Source organism: Lonchura striata, chromosome 4 (genome assembly GCF_046129695.1).
Source record: "Lonchura striata isolate bLonStr1 chromosome 4, bLonStr1.mat, whole genome shotgun sequence".
Taxonomy (NCBI): Eukaryota; Metazoa; Chordata; class Aves; order Passeriformes; family Estrildidae; genus Lonchura; species Lonchura striata.
Genome location: NC_134606.1, coordinates 73,692,192 through 73,711,151, shown reverse-complemented (window position 1 = coordinate 73,711,151; position 18,960 = coordinate 73,692,192). Strand labels below are relative to the sequence as shown.

The window sequence follows — 18,960 nt, the reverse complement described above, 5'->3', positions numbered from 1 at the left end:
GAATGTCAGCAGTAGTGCCAGGCACGAGTGTGGTATTCTTCCATTTTTGTTGCTCTTGAAAGTAGAGGTGATAAGATGTGTAAATCCATTACAGTGTTGAGCAGCTGCTGCCCTGGCTGTTGTCAGAGAACTGGTGCAGATTTAGTTGCAGCCTGCCGCTAATCCTTGGGCTGACATGTGGCAAATTGTTATGAAATGATGGTGGCAGTATGTTCCCAATTCCAAGGGAGCTTAAAGCTCTTATGCCCCACTCCTGGGCTACCCCCACCATACCCTAAAATGAAGAACCAGCAGAAGGCATGTAATTACTGTGGTTGTTAGAGGGAATTCATCCTCTTATAATCCTGTGTCTCGAAAAAGAACATCGGAACAGAAAATTTCCTTGAAGATTGGGATCTTCTTATATGATTAAAGATGTTCCACCTGGCTCACATTTGAGCCAAGAACAATTGTTCCCTACAAGCTGCAAACCTGATTAGAAGTGTGGTAATCTGAGCAGCACATTGCAAACAGATGTTGCCACCAGTGTGCAGCCGTGCTGGGTAAATGTGTATCTGAGTGTCTCTGCAGTGGTGTAGCCTGACACGATTGCATGAAATCAATATGACACAACACTTCAGTCTGGAAATCTGTTTGGCCAGAGCATTCAGTTGTCATTTAGCAAGGGCTTTTCCCTTTTGGGTGATTGTTTGTGTGTAGTGCTCTATTTCACTTGCTAACTCAATTAGCAGTGAAACAGGTGCAACTGTACTGTAGAAGACCAAAGTATTCCTATCTTAGTTTTAAAATACTGTAGTTCTAGGGAGATTATTTTTGTTTCTTTGGATTGGTTTTGATTCTTGTCTGATGGAGTTTTATCCCTGTTCCTGGGGTTAACATGAAGCCACTACAGCTGCAAAGGCGGGTGCAGAGATGGTTTGTTCCCTCAGGGTTGGCCAGGTAGGGCTACAAACGTGCAAGATGAGTATCTTAGAGTAGTTTCTGCTTGGAGCAGATGGCTCTGGTTGTTTCCATCTTCAACAGACACAGAAGGATAAAGGAAGATACTTGTTCTCTGCTGACACACTCCAATGTGGGAGCAGTGATGTTGCCATTCTGGAAACCCTCCTTGGAGTACAAGCATTTTCTTCAAACCCACATATCCGGAGCAGTTGCTGTTCACAGCATCACCTGCTGCATGCCACCTGCTTTCCAGGTGACATGGTCCATGTAGGGTCATACGTACTGGCTCTGCAACTCTGATAATAATGAGCTCCTAGTGGAGGTTTTGAATTTCTAATCACTGTTGGATATTTCCCAGTCTGTACATAATACATGGACACTGGTTTTGTGCTGCAATAAGCAAGTCACTGCTAACTCTGGCAAGGAGACTGGAGAAGTAGCAATCTCAGCTGAAGAGCTAGAAATTTGGAAACCTTCAGAAACCACTGCTGAGCTGAGATGCAGTTATTGACTGTGCTGTGGTGCTGTTAGAATGGGAAAAAGGCTTTTTGCTGTGTCTTTGAGTAGCCTCAAAATTAAGACACTTTGGACCATGTTGTCTCATGTGCAGGGACAGATGTTGATAAATTTGTACTTTAAGCTTACCTTTCCTGTGGACTGTCTCATTCCTGCCAGCAAAAAGGCTGGTGTGTGCTATGTCCAGCATGCCTTGGCATTGCCCTCAGTGGAGCAAGAGCCCACAGAACTGACCAGGCCAGGACAGACTGCTGTGGGCAAAGTAGAAATCAACACGTGCATCAAACTTGGTGTTCTCACTGGCTGTTCAGTCACTTCCCCTGTGTGTGCCTCTGTCAGCCAAGAAGGTACTCAGCATTTCCTTGAAGAGTGGTTCAGAGCTCCAAGCACAGGGGGAAAATACCTGGCTTGTGTGTTGCTGTGGATGCATGTCTCCAGCAAGAGGGATTACTTGGTCAATTGTTCCTGGCTTCATCTGAGTTCCTCTGGAGGTTGTACTTGTTAGACTCGAGAGAGGAAACCGTAGGATGGAAAGGCTGAGTTGTCTCGATGCCCGATTCCCAAGATGATTTGCTGTGTGTTGCCAGCAGGAATCACAGTTGTGAGTAACAGGTGGGTCTGTTGGGATGCTGGAGCAGCCAGGGTGCCCATGCATGGAGTGTGCTGTGGGAAACGTCCTCTTTGCTGTGCCATCTGTCTGGAGAGCTCTGGGGCTGAGAGCTGCACCTCATGCTGCCCTTAGGCAGCTCAGCTGCTCGTGGCACAGGTTGTGTTCTGTCTCGTCAGTGCCTGTTACAGTTTGTTTTCTTGGGACTCTGACTGTGGCAGCACTTAAATAACAGTTAAACCTGGAAAGTCAAATATATTAGGTAACACTGTAATTTGCTTCTTCCTTGAAAAAATAAAATTGCCTTATTAATTGTTTACTGCATATTGAGATGAAGTGCAGAGATCTAACCATTCCATGGGACGGTAAACTCTTGTGGATATGGACACAGAGAAAAAGTTTGGGCCTTTTGTTGTGGAAGTGGTGTAAACGTCTAGCCCAGAAGTAGTCCCTTTTTCTTTTAAATCTATTTGCATTTATGCTAACATTAGTGTTCCAGTAAATATTGGAAACAGCAGGATTTGGAGGCCGGGGGGTTATATAGTGCAATACCTTTGGGAAATCTAAAGTAAGCAGCAGAATAATCCAGATTCTAATTTAGTGGGTAAAGCAAATATGTAGCATTTAAAATTACAGTAGATAAGAAGCAATCTGACACCAGAAGGCAAGAAGAAACAGCTCAAAGCCCTAATCACCTGATGGTTTTAGTCATTGTGGTCATCTTATTTTTAAATCCTTACATGAGTTGTATTGTTGCTGAATTTTTATTATTTTAAGGGTAGCTGCAAAGGAGCGAGGAAGCTGGCAGATGAGGAAATCACTCTTAATTCCCTTGAAAAAATGAAAGAAATGGCTCTTGTAAAACTGGAGCATAGAAAGAAAAGAATCTGACTTGGGCTAGAAGTTCCATACTAGTTTCTTGTGAAAGAAGGAATTAGCTGAGAAAATGTTTGCTATATTGCAAGAACAAGAATTATGAGAGCGATTCTGGCTGAAAGTGATTTTTGGAGAAGTAGCTGAAGATGATTTTTGAAGATGCCTGTAGCCATCCCTACCTTTTCTCTCCTTTGAACACATGGAAGGGGTTAAATGTCAGTGTTTGTGTAACAAAGCTCTAGGTGGAAGACATCCATTTTGCTTGGGTGAGGTCAGGGGTGCAGTGCTGTGAGCAGAGTTCTCTAATAATTGCTTTCACAGGAGCAGCCGTGGCCCCAGCTGCTGTCAGATGTTGGAGATGGGAGAGGTTTGTCCCCAGTGCCAGGGTGCCTGGCAGCCTCTCTGGGCAGAGTGGCACACAGGCTTTGGGCACACACGTTGTGGGCTCTGGGCCTGCCAGGAGGTGAATTCTTGCTGCTGTTGCTGATGTTGCATCTAACATTATGCACCCTGTCTGTGGCCAAGAGGACAGTTTAAGGGCAAGTGTGCTTTACCCAGTGGAGACTTGAGTGTTCTGATTTTCAGCTTTCTCTTTCCCTTCCAGTAGAAATCAGAGTCAGTTACACTCCTGAAAACATCTCCACACATCACGGGTCTCTGACACAGGGAGAAACTGGGTGTGCTTAGTGACAGGAGCAGTGCCAGTGCCACTGTGCAGCCTCCCCTGCTCTGGGGAGTGGTGCCAGTGCCACTGTGCAGCCTCCCCTGCTCGGCCTGCTCTTGCCATCTTTTTTGTACTGCTGCAAAATTTTTGCTGCTTCCAGTGTTCCCAAGGCAACCACACCACAAAAGACTTGGCAGTGAATTGTTCTTTCAGTTCTAGTTGTCAGTGAATAGTAGGAAGGAAGTTGGCATAGGGAAGCAAGGAGATAAATTTCCTTGCCATAAAGAAGCTGAGCTGATAGGTTGCATTTAGACACAAAGCATTGCTCTCAAACTTGAGGAAAAGCAAGAGCTTTTGTGCCTCAGTTGCTGCAGAAGTTAGAAGGAGCTGCTCTCATTACTAGAACAATGTTTGTCAGAGCATACTATCGAAGCAGAACCACATCAAAAAACAGCTTGTCAGTTTAAAAAAAAAATAGAGAAAATTTAGTGTTTAAATCCTGCTGCCTCCCGTTTCCCCAGAGGAGAGTGGCTATGTAATGACTGGGTTTGAAAAGCTGTCTCTAGAGATCAGCTGTGTCCATTAGCCCCTTCTGTATGCCCCCCAAATCCTGGTACTGTATTTCCAGGCACCTTGTGCTTTAGAAGTAAAGCTGGCAGCTCTGTCTGTTGATTTTATGTGTGTTGTTTGAAACGTCAAATCTGATTTTTAGCTCATTTCCCTCCCAAAGTACAGGATATATGTTTGCATCAGCTCCTGGGATGTGTGGCTGTGGGGTGTGTGGAGCAGGTTTTGCCTTTGTATGTTTTAAGTTTTCATTTGCTTTTTTCTTTGGACCTGCAGGTTCCCTTGGAAAACAAGTGGATAACTCAGCCAGCAATCAAGGAAATAACTTAGGGACCCCGACAAAGGCTGGAAAACTGAGCCATGCATTTAGAGATCCCCAGGCAGGGAGGAAAAGTGCAGAAGGACACGTGACAAAAGGTGGTGAGGAGTCAGAGAGTGATTTTGAATCTGATCCTCCTTCTCCCAAGAGCAGTGAAGAAGAAGAAGAACAGGAGGATGAAGAAGTCTTGCATGGAGAAAATGGGGACTTCAATGATGACAATGATACAGAACCAGAGAATTTAGGCCACCGGCCTCTCCTCATGGATTCTGAGGAAGAGGTGGAAGAAGAGGAGGAAGAAAAGCAGAGCTCTGATTCCGATTGTGACCGAACTAAGCAAAAATGTGTGGAAGGGCTCCTGAGCACTCGGTTCAGAGATGGTGTGGGCAGCAGTGAAATCACAGAGCCCAGTTCAGTGCCTATGTCTCCGCCTGAGGTGCCAAGCACTCTGATCAACTCTGGCCAAGAATTTGATGTGTTTGGAGCTGTGCCCTTTTTCACTCTGCAGCCTCAGGCAAGAGAGAAAGTGGACAAAGATATTTCTTCTCAGGTGGCTTTTCCCAGCCTAAGCCAAGAGCAGGATGACTTTGATGTTTTCATAAAAGCTCCTTTCAGCAAAAAGGTGCCGCAGCGAGATGGGCAGGGGTCAGGGCTGGAGCCTCTGCTCTCCCCCACCTCTCCACGGAGCGTGGATATCTTTGGTTGCACCCCATTTCAGCCATCCCTTGTCGCCAAGTCTGCTGGGAGTAGGCAGGACCTGTTTGGGCTGGTTCCGTTTGAGGAGATCACAGGCAGCCAGCAGCAGCAGCAGAAGGTGAAGCAGCAGAGGAACCTGCAGAAGCTGTCTTCCCGCCAGAGGCGCATGAAGCAGGAGGTGTCCAAGAGCAACGGGAAGCGCCATCACGGCACCCCCACCGGCACAAAGAAAGGGCTGAAACCCAGCTACCGCACTCCAGAGCGCGCCCGCCGGCACAGGAAGGCCGGCCGCAGGGACTCCCAGAGCAGCAACGAGTTCCTGACCATCTCGGACTCCAAGGAGAACATCAGCGTGGCCTTGACTGACAGCAAGGACCGAGCCAACCCTCTGCAGACAGACGAGACGCTGCTGGATCCTTTCGGAGCCAAACCCTTCCACCCGCCCGAGCTGATGCGCCATGCCCAGCACCAGGGCTTTGGGGACAGCTGCGGGGACCACGGCACGGTCGTGGTGGCTGGCAGGCCGAGGCAGAGCTCTTTGCACGGGGCCATTCACAGTGGGGATGGGCTGAAAACAGATGACTTTGGTGCGGTTCCCTTCACAGAGCTGGTGGTGCAGAGCACACAGAGCCAACCACAGCAGGCACTGGAGTTAGATCCCTTTGGAGCAGCTCCGTTCCCTTCTAAACAGTAGAGGCTTCCAATGGGTTTCCCCCTCTCCACCTCTCCAAGTCCCTTAATAAAGGTTTAGTGGAGTAATTTATTTGGTTGAAATGCCAGGAGCCTGGGTTGTACAGCTTGTTCAGGCTGAGGAGACAGTGGCCTGCATGTGTGATGGAATTGCAAGTAACAGCTAATTCTGATTTGGGTCTTTTTGAGAAAAAGAGTAAAAAAATCAGAAGTGTTGTTTCCTTATGGCAGATGGCTCCCAGAATGAAGTGAGGAATTGGATATGAATCTGTGTCACTGACTTGGGGCCCTGGGACATACTGTCATTGTGCACTTTGGTCTTGCCTTTCCATCCCTCTGCCATGTGCCCTGGTGGAGCAGAAGAGGCAGAGAGCACATGGAAAATGCTTCCCATATGTATAGGAGGCTAATGAACTGTGGTCCTTCTTCATGTCTCAGCAGATCTAAGAAGCAAGACATACTGATATCCAGATTATGTGCTGGAAGTAGCCACGTCTTTGTTTCCTAGGTGAAAACTATCTTTATTAATCATAAAAATAAAGCAGCCACATCCTCAAGGGGCTGTGGCCCAGAATTCCAGAGCACAGCTATGGCTTGGGACCTTGCAGACATCTATGCAGCTGCAGAGATGAAAGGCAGATTATTTTTTTTGTGTGCCTAAATGGTCAATTTTGAATTATTTTTTTAACAGTAAGTGCCATTAATGTAAAGTAGCAAACTGGAAATGCAGAGTCAAAACTAAAGAAGCAGGTGATTTATGATCTGTGAGAAGCCTGAATGTGTGGGGGAGTGAGCCAGCAGGGACATGGCTGGGATTACAGCACTTTGGGAGACTCCTCAGTGTACTGGAAGAGGGGCTGTCCTTGGGCATGTGGAGTGTTTTAGAGGACTTGCGGATATGACTGTGAGGTACAACCACTGGATTGGTTTGATTACAACTTGGGATTTGTGTCTGTTTTCCTCTTGGGTTTTGATTGAAAAGAAAATGTGTCCTCTCTCAGACCTGTTGGTTTTTTACCACAGCAGTTTTATGAAATGACTGTAATCTGATGTTCTTTTAAGGTTTGCTAAATGCACTGAGCTTTGGGGATGCTTCCTGCCCCACCTGTGTTCCAGCAGGAGCTGGTGCCTGCCAGACCACTGAGCTGCATTTCACCCCACGGAGCCTTTCAGGAAGGACCTGCTGCCCAGGAGCTTTGGGAGGTGCCTCGGGTGATGGCAGGAGGTGTGAACACTGCCGAGCACAGGGTTTGCTTCCTGTGCTGCCTGCAGGCAGGATGGACTCTGTGTGCACAGACAATGCCCATTGGGACAGCCCAGCCTGGGTTCCATGGCCATCCTCACGACACGGAAGGAGGTGTCTCCCCTTTCTGTACTGCTCCACTGGAGGCTGAGGAGTAGGCTGTTTGCATATTGGGGACTTCCCTATTTGTGGCTGGGTGTCCTCATGTGCCCCCTGTCACAGGTGAACTATTCAGGGTTGTGAGCTGTTTTCCCCGACGCCTCCTGCTGGATATTCAGGAAATCTGTGATCCTGAGGTGTGGAGTGGGGGGGTGGGATTTGGTCCTTTTCAATATTCACTGAAAACACATTGAAAACAAATCACATGACTCCTTTGGGATCAGTTTGATCCAATTCCCCCTAGGAGGTGTGGGAGATTGCTTCCATTAGCTCTGTAATCTGAACATACTCACAGTGATGGTGTGTAGATAGCTACCTTCATCTTCCTCAGTTTCACTTCTCACAGGGTATAAGCGGAATATTCCAGCTGTGCCTGCTTCAGGGTGCCTTTTCCTTTAGGAGTTAAGCCCTTAGGAGATTGAGTAGAAATGTTTCAACACAGGACTTTCCAGGCTTTATTACTGCTCTTCTCACCTGTTTGGTGCCAAAGGCTGCAAGAAGCACATGCCAATTTTTGTAGCATTTCTGACACTCAGGTTAACAGTCTTTTCAGTCTTTTTCGGTTTTGTTTTTGTTTTTTTTTTTTTTCCTCTGTGCATGCTTATTATGAGCTGCCTTTCTCAATGTCTTTCAGAGCTGTTACCTGCCTGAAGAGCTCTTGGAACAGAGCAAGATGACAAATGGGGCAGTGAGGTGGACACAAAATGAGGTGAAAATTGTGGTCCTAAATGTGGCTGGTCCTCACCAAAGCCAGGCTGTTGCTGTCATCCCAGTGGGAAAGCAACGGGAAGGGTTAATAATGCACACGGCCCTGGGGCTTGGCTCCAGGGCCCAGGAGGAGAGGTGAGAGGGAGGAGGCTGGGCATCAGCAGACCCGGAGTGGGCAGAAGTGATCAGGTAAATCACAAATAGGAAGTGGGCAAATGTTCATGTACTGTTGGTTTACCCCAAGGCTCCAGGCTGGGGAGGGCTGCAGGGAGTTTTGGCAGAGGGTCTCTATGCAGTTATATTGCAGCACAGCAGAGCTGAAGGGAGAGATAAGGCAAAGGCAAGCTGCAGACGCAGTGACTCTAGAGCTGGCACCAGTTATGGCCCATGATATTTGCCTCCTAATGGCCTTAACATACCTGGTTCTTCATACTCAAGACACCAGTCAGATTTTTGCTTAAATTTACCATTTTTTTCTTTAGCGTTAGTTACTTGATCCTTTCTTATGGTCGATATGAGATTGGTGCACCCTGCTAAGCTTAAGCTGACTTTTCCTGGTATATGTAGTTTATACACAACTGAACCCAAGTTTGGGGTTATTTTCAGCCACTATCCACTATTCAAAGGAGGTGAAATGTGTGACTGTCAGGGAATGGGGCATCCTTTGCCTTTCAGGGTGTGTGGAGTGCAACGTAACCTTAGTTGAAATCAGGAAAGCCCTTGCTGCAGTAGACATGTACGTGCTGCCTGTGGTAGCAAGAGGGCAAGGTAAGGAGTTGACACTTCCCTTCCAGACAGAAATCCCAATGGGTTTTTACAGCTTCTCCTTCAGCATGATGAGGGACTGAAGCACAGGCCTTTTAGGATCAGCTGCTGGAGAGAGCATCTGTCCCAAAGTGCCAAGAAGCACAACCACTTTTGGGTAGTTGTGGTGATGGAAAGAAAAACCAGTTAGTTGTGTTTGCCTGTGGACTCAAAGGGCCCTTAGGTGTGTAATTAATACAGTTAATGATTTGGTTGCCCTGTGTGTGGCAGGGGGCTCTGTGAGCACCAGCATCTGAATCATTCTGGGTGTCCCAGTTAGTAAAACCAAGTACTGTGAAAATAAGTTGATATATTTGCTACTGTGAGAAAAAGAGTTTATCTGGAGTTTTTTATATGATATTGTGTATTTTTATATATCTAAGAAGTATATATAAAATATACACATGCACACATCACGTAGCCCTTGGAGTTGCTGTGGTATTGGTAACCCAGGAGCCACAATCATGTTGGTGACTTGAGTGAATATGAGTTAAGCACCAAGGCTGGCTGCTGTGTTACTGTTGTGTAGAGCTTATTTTGAAAGGAAATCAAGGAGATGGTGTGTATGGCTAAAGTTGTGACTGAGGTATCACCTACTATTAAAGAGCATAAAAACTATTTTTAAATTGCTGGCATTCAGCTTTTAAGTGCACTTGCCTGAACTACACTTCCATTTCTTGTTAGACTTGGAGTTTCTAAAGCTTTTTTGTCTACTACTAAAGTGAGAACTTTTAACTTTTTTTGTGAAGCTGGTGTATATCATAAAACCCTTGGAGTTGTTAAATAAAGGAACCTGGTTAACAGTGCCTTTGCAGGTCTCTTCAACATTGCATTGTGAAGTCTTAGTGTGTAGGCTTTAATTTACTCATTGTAAGCAGTGCTGCTGCCAAATCATTTTGTAGCTGTCATGTAAGCACCTGTTTTAAGTAGTTCTGTTTGCTGTCCAGTCATCCTGCTGTGCTCAAGTTGTTAAAAATCCTTCTCTTCAGTGTTACTCCTTAAAGCTTTCCTGCAGAAAGGCTGTGTATGGTTCCCAGTGCCACTGGACTGAGCTCTGCATTTCTGGACGGAGCTATAATGTGGTGTGAGCCCCTTCCTGCAGTTGTTTACTGCAGTAGGTTGTTTGAATGCTCCTTGTATTGATTTTACTCTTGGGTGAGCTGAAGTAAGAATGGGAATGGTCAAGAACAGACAAAGCAGCAGCACGACTCTGTTAATAGAGTACTGGTAGCAGAATGAAAAGCTGAGTTCACCAGCAAATTCAGCTGGAGAATCTCCCCACAAAATCGCTGTCTGTGGTACAAGTTCCATGTCTGAGCCATTGACATCTATTGTTTTGCTGCATGAGAAGCAGGAATAAGTTACTCCAAGGAAAAAGCCAATGAACTGGAATTTATTTTTAAGTTCAGTATGTACATCAAAGATAATCATGCAGCTTGATAAGGTGTGTCAGGTAAAAATGCACAGCTTGGCAATCAGTTTCCTTATCTGGTGAAAACTGCTGGAGAAGTTAGGACTTTCCATTATAAAAATACATTAGCAAATACTAAAGTCAGTAATGTTTCAGAGCACAGACACATTCCTGGGGTATTACTGTACACATAACACTGGAAACAGACTTGTACACTTACAAGTTCCTTGTCAGGCTTCAGTAGTAATAATTAGTGCACTTGAAACTTGCTTGGCTGTCAAGTTAAAAAAAATCATTTAAAAAATCAGTGTTTATTCTGAAAGGCTGAAAGCTGTGGGAGGTGAATCATTAATGCAGATTCAGTTTTGCCAATACTTGTTTCTGGATTTTAAAAAAATAAACAGAAAAGCACCAGAACCACCCCCTGCCCAGCACATCAGCAGGAGTTCCTATCCTGCCCTTCTCCATGCCCAAGGCATTCAGGTGCCTATCTGTAAGCTTCCACCTCCACTCCATGTTTCCTTGGAAAACAAGTCCTGCTCCTCTGCCTTAGCCCAGAGGGAGGCAGTTTTGAGCAACAGAGCCTGCCTGCCCTGGGGCAGTCGCTGCACAGAGCCAGCCTCTCCCAGTGGATTAGGGGGAAGCCCTCTCCACAAGGACATAGCCACATGGGACTAGTCCCAACAGCAACCTTGCCTCTAACCTGGAAGTCCAAAGGATTTCAATGCTGTTCAGAAGACTGGCACCTCTGGAGCTTCATGGGGCTGGGCTGCAGCTGCACCATAACCAGTGTATGTCATTCAGTTCATAAAAGATGGTTCCACGACATATCCTGAAAGTCCAAGCAGCCTTGGCACTGTGGCAGGACTGTGATAGCTAGTCCTTTTGGGCAACCGTGTCTGCGAGTGCAGTATCATCCTGCACGCAGGGAAAGGCCAAGTCAGGAATCTGCATCCCCAGCAGGTTCCCTGATTGCAAAACAGCAACAAACATGGACACGCAGGCTTAGTGGTACTGCTGAAATTTTGAAATGTTAATTCCAGATTACTGAAGGGATCGAGAGAAATTTCTTCAAGCATTGGCACGACCATGACCCCCCTTGAGGGAGGCTATTTTTAAGATCTGCAATGAAGATCTAGGTGTGGCAGGATGCCATGTGATCTCATCTCCCAGAGAATGGGAAAGAACTCATCCAGAGCAGGACACAAATCCACTGAATTCCAGTTCATACATTCCTGTTCCAGTGCTGAAGCGTAAGCACATCTTCCAAGCACAGCCCATAGGCCTGTGCTTTGGATCTAGGACCAGCTCCCACAGTTCCTACAATTTTACAGGCATGCTGCCAGGAGTGTTCTCCTAACTGAAAACCTGCTGTTCAGGCCTGAGTGCCCTTGGCTGAGCCATTAATGTCTGCCAAGCAACAAAACATCCTGCTGGGATCTGCTCAGCGTGCTGCTGTCCCGCTCCAGGAAGAGCTGTTTGACACTCGACTGCAGGGCAGGAACTGACTGAGAAGGAAATGCCCCTCCGACCCCAGGCAATGCTGCTGCGTTTATCGAAGCTTGCAGTAACACTCTGTCCCAGCAAGGGGTTAACAGTCCAGGAGTCAAGAAAGGAGCTGCCTCAGTCCTTGACAGCACAGCTCTTCACATGAGGTCCAGACCCGCAGTCACAAATCCTCTCGTGCTGCTTCTGAAATAGAGCAGGCAAACAAGGTAAATCACTGTGCACATGTAATTGGCAACTCATCTGATTTCAACATCAAGATCAATGCTAAGGAGATGGAAAAATCTGACAAAAGCCTGAGTTAAAGGCTACTTAAGGACAAGTACTAATGACGGTTTGAGACTACTCAGCTTGTGACACAGAGCTGGAAGGGATCTGGCTGGGCTGAGTCCAGTCTGCTCTAAAACTGCTCAAGGGCCCAGCAGCTCTACACAGCCTCATCCACTGCAGCAGCACAGGTGAGCAGTGCCTGGCATCACATCCCTGCTTTTTATTTGCACCAGTTGGGACCCACTCTGCAGCAGTGAGTGACCTGAGGTTCAGGCCAGCATTCCCAAAGCCTGTGGTTAGAGTATCCTGTTCCCCGAGGATGGCAACAGCCGTACCTTGGCTCACAAGTCCGTGCTGTACTCGGGGCAGGGCTTGCTGTGTCGGTACTGCATGATGTACACTGTGGACTGGTGCCACCAATACAGCATCACCACTGCCAGGATGTGCCACACTTGGTGGCTCGAGCCGAGGTAGTTCAGCTGGCCTGTGGGGGAGAGAAGCAAAGAGTTCAGCTGTTAAATTTGGCCACAACATATGCAGTGCAATCAGCAATCAGTCTCCTGCACGGCTCTGCCACACCCTGCCCTTGAGTGGTGACAGGGAAGGTTTTTTAAGGAACTTGATGGAAGTTGTCTGCCTCAACCCACTCTTTTACTCTGTGTGGGAACACTGCATGGGGAACATGGTCAGCCTGTTCTCTCCCAGGAAGTTCAGGACCCACAACAAGGACTGTGACACTGTAGGAAGCTTAACTGCAGGAAAGAAAACAGCCAGAAGAGAATTTCCTACCTGGGAAGTATCTTTCTGGAACTTTGGAAATATAGAAGAGAAAAGCTACAGCAGCGATGAAGTACATGACAAATACCCGCGGAGCAAACTCCTGCAAAAGAAAAGGAAGCTCTCCTATTCTATTAGAAGGCAAAAACAGGAAAAAAAGTTCCTAAAGATAAAAAAGGAAAAGGCATGGCAACACTGAATCTTCCTTCCCTGCCTGTATTAGCTGTGCATAAATCCAACGGGGACACACAGGCTACTCAAGTTCAGCCAACAGCAGCCAGAGCAAGTGTCTGTGAAAGGTCACCTGAGCCTGCCACTCCCCTGAGCCTGCACAGGACAGCCAGGGTGAGGGACACTGCAGTGCACATCCCTCTTATGCTGGGATCGCCGCTGCTGCAGGCAGGACTGCTCGCAGCAACTCAGCCACCAGGTGGATCTTGCTAGCAGAATGGTTTGTTACCAAAAATGGGCTGTTTTTCTGAAGTATGGAAACAAAATGTGTACCATAGACACCATCCTGCTATCCCAGGGGAAGCCAGATGGGGAAGTGTGGGGGTACAGCTGCTACAGATGATTTTTAGAGGCCAGTGTGAAATGTCCTGTATGAAGGCCACATCTATTTTCAAGTAGTGCTCTGCCACATTCCACAGCAGTTCTGGACTGGGCTGAACCCTCACCCCAGGGGACAGCCATCCATCCAGGCCAGCTCAGGTGTGTGCAGTTTGTGCTTACTATGAAAAGGGAGCATTTCCTTCAGCACTATCAGGTGTTGCTGGGCAACTGCAGTGATTTCATGGTGGTTCATACCAGGCCACATTGGACTGCTTTTGGCTGTACTGGGCAGCTGCTTTCACAGCATAATTCCAAGGGGTGGAACAAACAGGGAAATACTAACATGAAAGAGCTGTTAGAGGAGGATTGTGTGGGAGACAGAGGGCTGAGCAGGTAAATGCTGATTTCTGCTGCCATCCTAGGGAACAGGAGAGGAGACAAATAATCATCCCATTATCCCAGTGTCTCCTGGTTGCCCTCTGGATCTGTGGAGGCGGCCAGCCCTGAGCACTCCTGTAGCCTGACAGGTTCCTTCCTGCTCCACAGGCACCTCAGTCCCTGGCCCTGGTGAGGGTGCGGTCTGCCCACACAGGCTGCTCCATGCCCAGACACAGCTGGATCCTGCATTCCTTCCCTCCGTGCAGCTTTAGGGTAGCACAACACAATGAAGCTTCCCAAGCTGTCTATCCCCTCTCAACACAGTTCTCAGTGTTCCCATTTGGATCATATCAACCAAAAGAATTCTGTCCTTAGAGGGATTTTAACTCCTCTTCCTTCCCCGTTGTTTCCCCAAGTGTAAGAGAACTCAAGGAAGATGGCAAGTGAAAAGCAAAAGGGAATCTTATTTCCTTCTTTTTTTCTATTACCTGTACAATGGATGCACCAATGCCGCCATTGAGCCAAACCCAGTGGATGGTGGGAATGATTCCATAGCCAGACACGGAGCAGAAGATGATGGAGCGCAGCCTGTGCCACTGCTGTGTGAGGTAACTGGGGTGGATCTGAGCAAAAAACACTGCCAGGATCATGGCCAGCACAGTGATCAAATACACCTGGCGCCAGTACTGAGGGCAGAAAGAAACAAGGCAAGTTTGTGGAGTGCAAAAGTCAGCTCTGGGCAGAAGATTTCAGTGACCCCACCCTGTCCCTGCTGCGAGCACCAGCCATGGGTCCGAGTGCAGGGCCCTGTGCTTGTCAGCTGGCATTGAGCGCAGAGGGCTCTGTTCCTGGGGGGCACCTGGCACTACATCCTTCATGCCAAGCACTTCCTGCACCAAATGTTTTCAATGCACCTATGCCTCACCAGCCCCATTCAGCTCCTGCACAGCCATGTCCACGGCAGGACTTGAGGGGGAGCTGATTAGATGGAGGGAAAACAAGGTTGTTTCTGCCTCACAGCAGCTACCTTGTGGGCAATGCTGTTTGAGTAAGGTACCTGTGATGGGGCACATCCCATGACCAGCCTCAGGCACTGGATGCAGGTAGGACCTGTCAAGTTTCCCTGTCTTGAGAGAAATTTAAATATTTTCCTGAGGTTTGTGCAATCAACAGCTGGAAAGGAAAACCTGCATTTGCCTGTCTCTTCAGCTGGTAGAGTTCTCCTGAGGTCAGAGGGGCGTGTTCCAGTTCCCATCCCTGCCTCCCAACTACTGTTCTCTTTAAACACCTGCACTAAACCCCCTTCCTGCAGCACTACAGTGAGACCACACAAACTAAGGCCTGGAAGGACACGTGCTCCTGACTCACGTTACTGCAGTAGAAGGCATAGAACACGCCTGACACGTAGCAGCCCAGGATCCCGATGGAAATGCCTGCATAATCCAGCGCCATCCAGCGCCGGCTGGTCTTCTCGGAGCGGTGACAGCAGAACAGGTGGTATCCGACTGAGCAAAGCATGCAGACCTACACAGAGGGCCAGAGGAGGAGGGTTAATTCTTTACAAAGGAGCAGGGAGCACAGCAAGCTTCAGCCCTGCAGCTGGAGCAGGCACCTGGCCCGTGACCCACCTCGGTGCAGGCGCTTGTGATCCCTGCCAGCCGGCCATAGAGCGTCTCTGGCAGGGGGGAGGAGGAGCAGGACGCTGCAAACCACGGTAACCAGTTGTGCAAGTAACACAAGTGGGCTCCCGAGGCTGAGAGAGCTGACAGTGCTCCAGGGAGACACGTCCACACCAGTACAGGGGGGGGATGAATTCTGCTGGGCCAGAGTGCCACAGACAGAAGCCGAAGTCCAAATCTGCCCTGACTGCCCAGCACCCACTGTGTGCCTTGACTGAGGGAACACGCAGAAATTTAACTCTTAGTCACAGGCTGCTTGTTTGCTCCTAGGCTGGCTTAAAATCTTTTCCCTGAGAAGTGTTTCGTTCTCTGTGGCCTTCTGCAGGAGCAGGGAGGAGCACTAGAGCCACTTGTGGCTGGACAAAGGCAATTCTGTACCCTACAGAAAACACAAATGGTGTCTTTAGCCCTTCTGTGCTCTCACAAGGACAGCGTGCTGCACAGGAGCTGCAGGCGCCCACCAGAGACATGCCTCAAGTCTGACAAGTAAGAAGTGAGGCCAACAGCCCTCCTGCTCTTCTCCACCATCAAGCCACGGCTGATCCCTGTGCTCCGGTACTTGGCCTTTTCCAGCAGCACCTGCAGCCACCTCAAACTGCGGAAGCTCTGGGACACGGCCCGGACAAACGCATTTGTGTACCACGGACTCTGTCCCGTGGCAGCTGCGTTCAGTTTCCCGCAGCTGGCCGCAGGTCAGGTCCGGCCCAGCCGCGGCGGCTTTACCCCGCGGAGCGGTGGCGCCGCGCCCTCGCTGTCCGCACCGCGCCCTCGCTGTCCCGCACCGCGCCCTCGCTGTCCGCACCGCGCCCTCGCTGTCCGCACCGCGCCCTCGCTGTCCGCACCGTGCCCTCGCTGTCCCGCACCGCGCCCTCGCTGTCCCGCACCGCGCCCTCGCTGTCCCGCACCGCGCCCTCGCTGTCCCGCACCGCGCCCTCGCTGTCCGCACCGCGCCCTCGCTGTCCCGCACCGTGCCCTCGCTGTCCGCACCGCGCCCTCGCTGTCCGCACCGCGCCCTCGCTGTCCGCACCGCGCCCTCGCTGTCCCGCACCGCGCCCTCGCTGTCCGCACCGCGCCCTCGCTGTCCCGCACCGCGCCCTCGCTGTCCCGCACCGTGCCCTCGCTGTCCCGCACCGCGCCCTCGCTGTCCGCACCGCGCCCTCGCTGTCCCGCACCGTGCCCTCGCTGTCCCGCACCGTGCCCTCGCTGTCCCGCACCGCGGAGGCGGCTCGGCCCCGCCGCCGGCCGGCGCCCACCTGGAAGCAAAAGAGGCAGACGGAGCAGATGACGAAGTCTTCGCGGGAGGCGCCGGCCGCCGGCAGCACGGCCGTCAGGTCGTAGATGCCCAGCGTGAAGAAGAGCAGGAAGCCGAGCAGGTGGCTCCAGATGTTGACGGTCTCGTTGGAGAGGATGAAGAGGCTGAGGGAGAGGAGACACAAGGCGGGGCAGGGTGAGCGGCGGCGGGGCCGGGGGACGCCCGGGGCCGCGGGGCGCGCTCACCTCTTGATGCAGAGGCGGGAGGGCAGGTAGGCGCGGTATCCATCGGTGATGTAGGGGTTGTCCTTCAGGAACACCGGGATCTGCTCGTACGTGTACAGCCGGATGCCGCGGGGCACCAGCACCGGCCAGTACTGGTAGCTGCCCAGCTCGATGTAGTGCGCGCTGCGCAGCAGCTTCTGGTGCATCCTGCCCGCCGCCGCATCGGACCGCCCCGAGCCGCCCTGACGGGCCGGGGGCCGGGATCGGGATGGGAACCGGGATCGGGAGCGGCGCCGGGACCGGCCGCGATGGCGTCACGCCGCGGCGCCCGCCGATGGCGTCACCCCGCGGCGCCCGCCGATGACGTCACTGCGCGGCTCCGCCCCGGCCTGTGGCAGCGACGGCCGCCAGGGGGCGCCAAGAGCCGCCTCAGCGCTCGGAGCCCTCGGGGCGCCTCTGAGCCGTCCGACTCCCGGGAGCCCCGCAGGACCCTTCAGACCTCCAGGATCCTCCGAGGCATTTGCAGTCCTCAGAGCCCTCACACCCCCGCCATCCCTCAAAGCCCTCAGATCCCTGGGACCCCTCAAACCCCCGGGAACCCTTTGGCCCCTATAACCTCTCATAGCCCTCAGACCTCCGGGACCCCCCACCGGGGGCACCTGGGACTCCTTAGACCCTTGAGGTGTCTCAAGAGCCCTCAGACCTGCGGGACCCCCTGAGGTGCCTTGGACTTCTCAGACCTCCGGGACCCCCTCAGACCTGTGGACCCCTGAGGTGCCTCAGGCTCCTGGAATCCCTCAGACCCCCCGAAACCCCCCAGGGCACCTCAGAGCCCTCAGACCTGCGGGACCCCCTGAGGTGCCTTGGACTCCTCAGGCCCCCTCGGACCTGCCGGGACACCCCAGGGCATCTCTGACCCCTGGGGCCCTTCAGAGCTCTCAGACCCTCACGACCCTCTGAGACAGCCTGGGGCACATCAGTCCCTCTGGGACCCCTCAGAATTCCAGGATCCCCTAAGGTACCTTTGGCCTGAGGTGCCTCAGAGTCCTCAGACCCTCCAGGACTCCTGAGAACCTCTGAACCACCAGGGACCGGCAGGGGCCCCCTGGACCCTTCAGCGCTCCGGAACAACTCAGACATGCCTTTGGACCAGTCAGGCATTCCTCTCAGGTAGGCTGCAAACCTCAGTGACAGAGGCCAGGAACACACCTGTCAGGTCAGACAACCACGAGGGCTGTCATTCCCTGTGGGATTTGCAATTACACTGTGCAAGAGCAATGTCTGGTTAATCTGAGATCATGATTGCTAGCATTTTGGGGGTTTCCCTGTGTACTCTCTGAAGTAACAAAAAAGTCTTAGTAGTGAGAAAGACTCTTCCAAAAGTTTGCTTTTAGCAGGGTTTTTTTGCTAATTAAAAAAAAAAAAAAAAAAAGAAAAAAGTAGTGGGGGTATAGCAGTAATTCCCCAGGTATAATAATAAGATTTCTGGTTTCCAAGTTGCAGACAAGTGTGCCACAGGGTAATCCTGGTTCACCTGGCCCTCCCTGCCAGTTCTGTGCTGGGAAGGCCCTTGCAAAGGGCATTGGATTCATTAAACCAAATGGTGTGAGGAGTGTGCAGGGTTGTCCCATGGCACAGATGTGTCATGTGAAGTAAAAGATGGGGATGACACTGACAGTGAAGGCCAGGTGTTCAACAGAACCAGCTGTGCTGTGTCACTCCCAGATTTGTGCTACACCATTTGGTTCCCCAAATTAAGGTGGATTCGGTCAGCAGCAGCTCTTGAATATTTCTGCCAATCAATCATTCACTAAGATTTCTTCCTGTTAGTGTCCTTAGAGCACTGTTGCTCTTGCCTCGCAGACCTGCCTCCTCCCTCCTGCTCATCTGCTCTGTGTGCTGGGTACCTTTTTCCCCTCATGTAACCCCAGGAGTTTCTCAGAGGAATCCTGTTCACAATAATAATTGAGCAGGCTTAGCTTTAAGGTACTTGCTTGTGTTTCAATTTCCTGGGATGTATTTGGAGCCTGACTCAGGATGGTTCATTCCTGTTCTATTTCGTTTCTGTTTCCTGTTCCATACTGCGTCTCTGGTTCAGGGTTTTCCATTCTCCCAAGCTT

General features: G+C 50.5%; 2 protein-coding genes across 4 annotated transcripts in view; one reads left to right on the top strand and one right to left on the bottom strand.

Moving 5' to 3' along the window:
- Positions 1–9,597, top strand: part of BMP2K (BMP2 inducible kinase) — a 49,486-nt gene extending 39,889 nt beyond the window's left edge. For both annotated transcript variants that reach the window (XM_021529520.2, XM_077783089.1), the window contains one exon: positions 4,449–9,597. In XM_021529520.2, the coding sequence (XP_021385195.2) occupies positions 4,449–5,881 (1,433 nt within the window). In that variant the 3' untranslated portion in view covers positions 5,882–9,597. The remainder of the gene's footprint in view (positions 1–4,448) is intronic.
- A 571-nt stretch (positions 9,598–10,168) lies between these two features.
- On the bottom strand, positions 10,169–17,178 carry PAQR3 (progestin and adipoQ receptor family member 3). Of its 2 annotated transcripts, XM_021529521.3 has the most exons (7): positions 16,862–17,178; positions 16,618–16,780; positions 15,054–15,209; positions 14,174–14,371; positions 12,768–12,858; positions 12,314–12,462; positions 10,169–11,894 (listed from the first exon to the last, which is right to left on the bottom strand). In XM_021529521.3, the coding sequence occupies exons 1-6, from the start codon at positions 17,044–17,046 to the stop codon at positions 12,320–12,322; spliced, it is 936 nt and encodes a 311-aa protein (XP_021385196.2). In that variant the 5' UTR covers positions 17,047–17,178; the 3' UTR covers positions 10,169–11,894; positions 12,314–12,319. The 2 variants fall into 2 exon arrangements, with proteins under 2 accessions (XP_021385196.2, XP_021385198.2); XM_021529523.3 differs by lacking the exons at positions 16,618–16,780; positions 16,862–17,178 and adding an exon at positions 15,314–15,743.
- Positions 17,179–18,960: the final 1,782 nt, after the last annotated feature.

Coding starts and splice junctions, on each gene's coding strand:
- PAQR3 (XM_021529521.3), bottom strand. CDS start 17,046: ATGCACCAGAAGCTGCTGCGCAGCGCGCACTACATCGAGCTGGGCAGC. Junction 15,210..16,617: donor TCTGCCTCTTTTGCTTCCAG/GTGGGCGCCGGC, acceptor CCCTCTGTGTAG/GTCTGCATGCTTTGCTCAGT. Junction 12,463..12,767: donor TCCAGAAAGATACTTCCCAG/GTAGGAAATTCT, acceptor TCTCCCCCACAG/GCCAGCTGAACTACCTCGGC.